General features: G+C 32.1%; 1 protein-coding gene across 1 annotated transcript in view; it reads left to right on the top strand.

The window, feature by feature from the left end:
* LOC106106182 overlaps positions 1–3,606 on the top strand; it is a 63,292-nt gene that overhangs the window by 50,353 nt on the left and 9,333 nt on the right. Inside the window, exons 7-8 of the mRNA XM_013286729.1 lie at positions 1,482–1,610; positions 1,824–1,978. Of these exons, the coding sequence (XP_013142183.1) occupies positions 1,482–1,610; positions 1,824–1,978 (284 nt within the window). The remainder of the gene's footprint in view (positions 1–1,481; positions 1,611–1,823; positions 1,979–3,606) is intronic.

Consider the following 3,606-nt stretch of genomic DNA (forward strand, 5'->3'; position numbering starts at 1 on the left):
GTCTAGTCTAGATCATAACCAGATTAATCATATATTAAACACATTTTGTATTTTTCTTTTAATTGGTATAACTGTTATTGTAATTGTAAATCTCTTATTTTTCAATAAAATTATTTCTATTTCTTTCTATTTCTAGAAAAGAAGTCTTAGAATACGAGAAATACGTATCACATTACCCGTAAACTTCTTCCGGGCCAAGAATTCAATAAACATAAAAATAAAATGTAATAAAACGCCGTATCAGTCAGAAGCACGCGACTAGAGGGTTGCGATTTAATATTTATGATACAGCTAAGGAAAAAAGGTTTAATAACTCCAATACACCTTTATACTTCTCTATTATAAGATGATCGGTTTTGGGTTTTCACTTCCTGATTTTTTTGTTTAAGAATACAAAAGCTGTAGCATTTTTTATTGACATGATATTGGCTTATGACCGCACATAGTCTGTGCGGAATTAACAATTTAAGTAATAAATAACCTAAAAAAAAGTTTTTGCCCGAGACTCCGTCCTCGTGGAATTAGAAAAAAAATTGAGTAGCCTATGAGGTCATCTACACTATATTCCATTGAAATTCATTCAGCCGTTTATGCTAACAACTCTAACAAACATCCATCTATGCATCAAAACATTTATAATACTAGTAATTAGTAAAGTAATGGTCATTCAGTGATATTGAGTAATCTAATGACAATGAAGTTACAAAATCGGTTTAGTAGTTTTTGAGTTTTTACCCATCAATTTTAGTATATCTTTTTTTACGATACATTTGATTCTATTACTGGTATTTTAAAAATCATGTACCGTAACGTCGATCGTTGTATTCAAATTTTATTTTCCGTGAACAATAAATTAAAAAATCCTCGCGACAATAAATACAAACTTAAAGTTGCAACAGGAATACCAAATCTTTTCCGCACATTTATGCAGTTGAATAAAAATATACGGAGCATTTACAAGTTCTTGGCAAGCGATTTTTTGGCATACGAAATGCATAACCGCCACAACTGAACCCATATTTTATATGGAGTTACCGGCGGACGGAATATCTGTATTCGTCTGATATACAATTGAAAAATTCTTTAAAGTATTGTACAAATATGTCACGATGAGAATGTAGTACAGTATGAAATACTCGCAAGACGCTGTTCCAGGAATTTATAAATAAGATGCAACACTTTTGCAACTTGTATTGAATTTGCATATGATTTTCTGACTGTGACTTGACACTTGCACATGTTTCATATATATGTCATAATATAGAACTTCAAAAGAAGTCCCTCTTTACAAAAATATTCGACTATTGTATTTTGTAGATGAATTGAAAGAAAAGAGAGTTGCAGTCGCCTTGATATCGATCGTATCTATAAAATAAATAATTAATAAATCTAGAGCTGTCTGTACGGTCTAAAAATCCCTATGGTAATGGATAAATCTTGTTATACGTTGACATAATTAAGCATAGGATCATTTGTTACAGGCGGAGTTAGTTGCCGTTGAAGGGAAAGAAATAGAAACGCACTACGTCCTCGCCAGGGAGAGAATTCGACGTTGGAATTCAACATCGAAATGCTATTTGCTGGTTGAAAATTTACCAACGCCATTGCAGGTATTATACTAATATATGTAGCGATCATAGAATATTGAATGAAGATTGCAACACAAAGTCACGTTATGAAATAAAAAATGGTTTGTAGTTTTTCGTTGTCCACTCATGTATCATGTCCACGCAGAGATGCTCTGTGTCTTATATAAATAGAAGTTGAAGTTTTATTAGCCTAAAACGTATAGATAATGACTAGTCCATTTGTCACTCTCACAGGCAGGAGGCGTGGCGAGTGCTAGCGTGTGGTCTTCGTGCGGTTGCCGCCAGCGCCTCCTAGCAGCGGTCACCAGCGGCGGTCGCGCGGTGCATTGGGCGGCAGTACCTGCTCCAGATCCCACCAGCAATGATGATCTGTGCCGATTTAACTATACGTAAGTCTTATCTTTTTAATAAATTGAACAAAGACTTTATATTAAGTAAAGTTAATCACTTATATTAATGATTCCAGCCATTCTGACAGTATAACTTAATAGTTGTAATGGTTAGATTTTTAATACTCATAATATAATGTTCACTTGTATTTTGTTATAATTTTTTAGTCTTTTTAATTATAAATTAAAGTGCAGCTTAATGTAAGCATCGCTTTATTTCTTAAAGGTAGCTTAGATTCTTTCTGAAATGTCGATAATTAGTCTTCGTAGATTGCTTTAGTTAACGAGAAACGGGGGCATAAAAAGTAGCAATAAATAAACTGCTGTGTAATTAAGAGGGAGCTTCCTTCGTAACCTGCCCTCTCTAGTGAATCAATACACTCTAATAGCGATTTATAACTAGGCGTTATTTTTTATTCCACGTTAAAATATTTTTTTAATGAACATTTATTGTTTAATGGACTTTGCACTTTAATGAAACTTTGTGATAAATATGTAATCGATTTTTAAAGCAATTTAATGCTTAAAACGTTCAGGGTATATACTATTATAATATTCGGTGTTTCTTAGGAAAAATATGAAGAACTTACTTTATGGTACGAAAGTATTAACTTTGTTTAGTTTTAATATCTGTTATAAATGTTGCAACAAACAACTCCAAGTTGTAAACAACAATAAATATCATTCAACATAACAGAACATTAAGGTATTTAAAAGGTTAAAAAGCAAAACGTTGTAAACATTTGTTAAAAAGTTTTGTTCGCGACTAGAGGGCGACACTGGGGAGCATCGCTTAAGCCTTCAAAAAGTTTACTTCGCGTGATTTATATACGTTGTGAAAATGGACGAGAAGGAACGTTTTTAATGTTGACCCATTATACTCGTCTACAACTGAGAATGGCTAAAGTTTGTTGAGTATTACAGACGCCATTTAGTTCCTTTCCAGCATTATGTTACGTTTGAGTATTATTCATCGCAAATATTAAAAATATGATATTTATTTACTAGCTAAGGTAATTAGCCTACGTGTTCTAGACTATATAAGTACATCTATACTAAATTTCAGTGAAATTCGTTAACAAAACATCCATACATATACCTAAACTTACGCATTTATAATGCCAGTAAGATAAGTATGTACAAGGTAATTTTAGAACCTAACTAATAAACAAGATGCTTACATTTGCGCGGGCATTGCCGAGTCCCCAGAGGTTACATTAGCTTTTTTTAGTTATGTCGATCTTTTGTAAGAAAATTTATAGATATTAAAACTTTTAATTTTGCGTAGCGATGTTTGTATTACAAAATTCAACTTACAATTAAATATAATAATACTATACTCTTATATTACAGAGTTATCTATATCTTTACTACTATTATAAAGAGGAAAGTTTTGTATTTTTGTACTTTTGTATGTATTGAAATAACTCAATAACTACTGGGCCGATTTTTAAAAATCTTTTACCATTAGAAAGGTAATTTATCTGTGAGTAACATAGGCTATATTTTTTTACATGGGCAAAGTCGCGGGCAACATCTAGTGTAAAATAAAAAGACCTGCAATCGACACCATTCTGTTAGCAAGCGTCTCCATTGAAACAAAGGACAATAGACAAATCAATGTAACT

This window comes from Papilio polytes, unplaced genomic scaffold, assembly GCF_000836215.1.
Source record: "Papilio polytes unplaced genomic scaffold, Ppol_1.0 DF822289.1, whole genome shotgun sequence".
In the NCBI taxonomy this organism is placed as follows: domain Eukaryota; kingdom Metazoa; phylum Arthropoda; class Insecta; order Lepidoptera; family Papilionidae; genus Papilio; species Papilio polytes.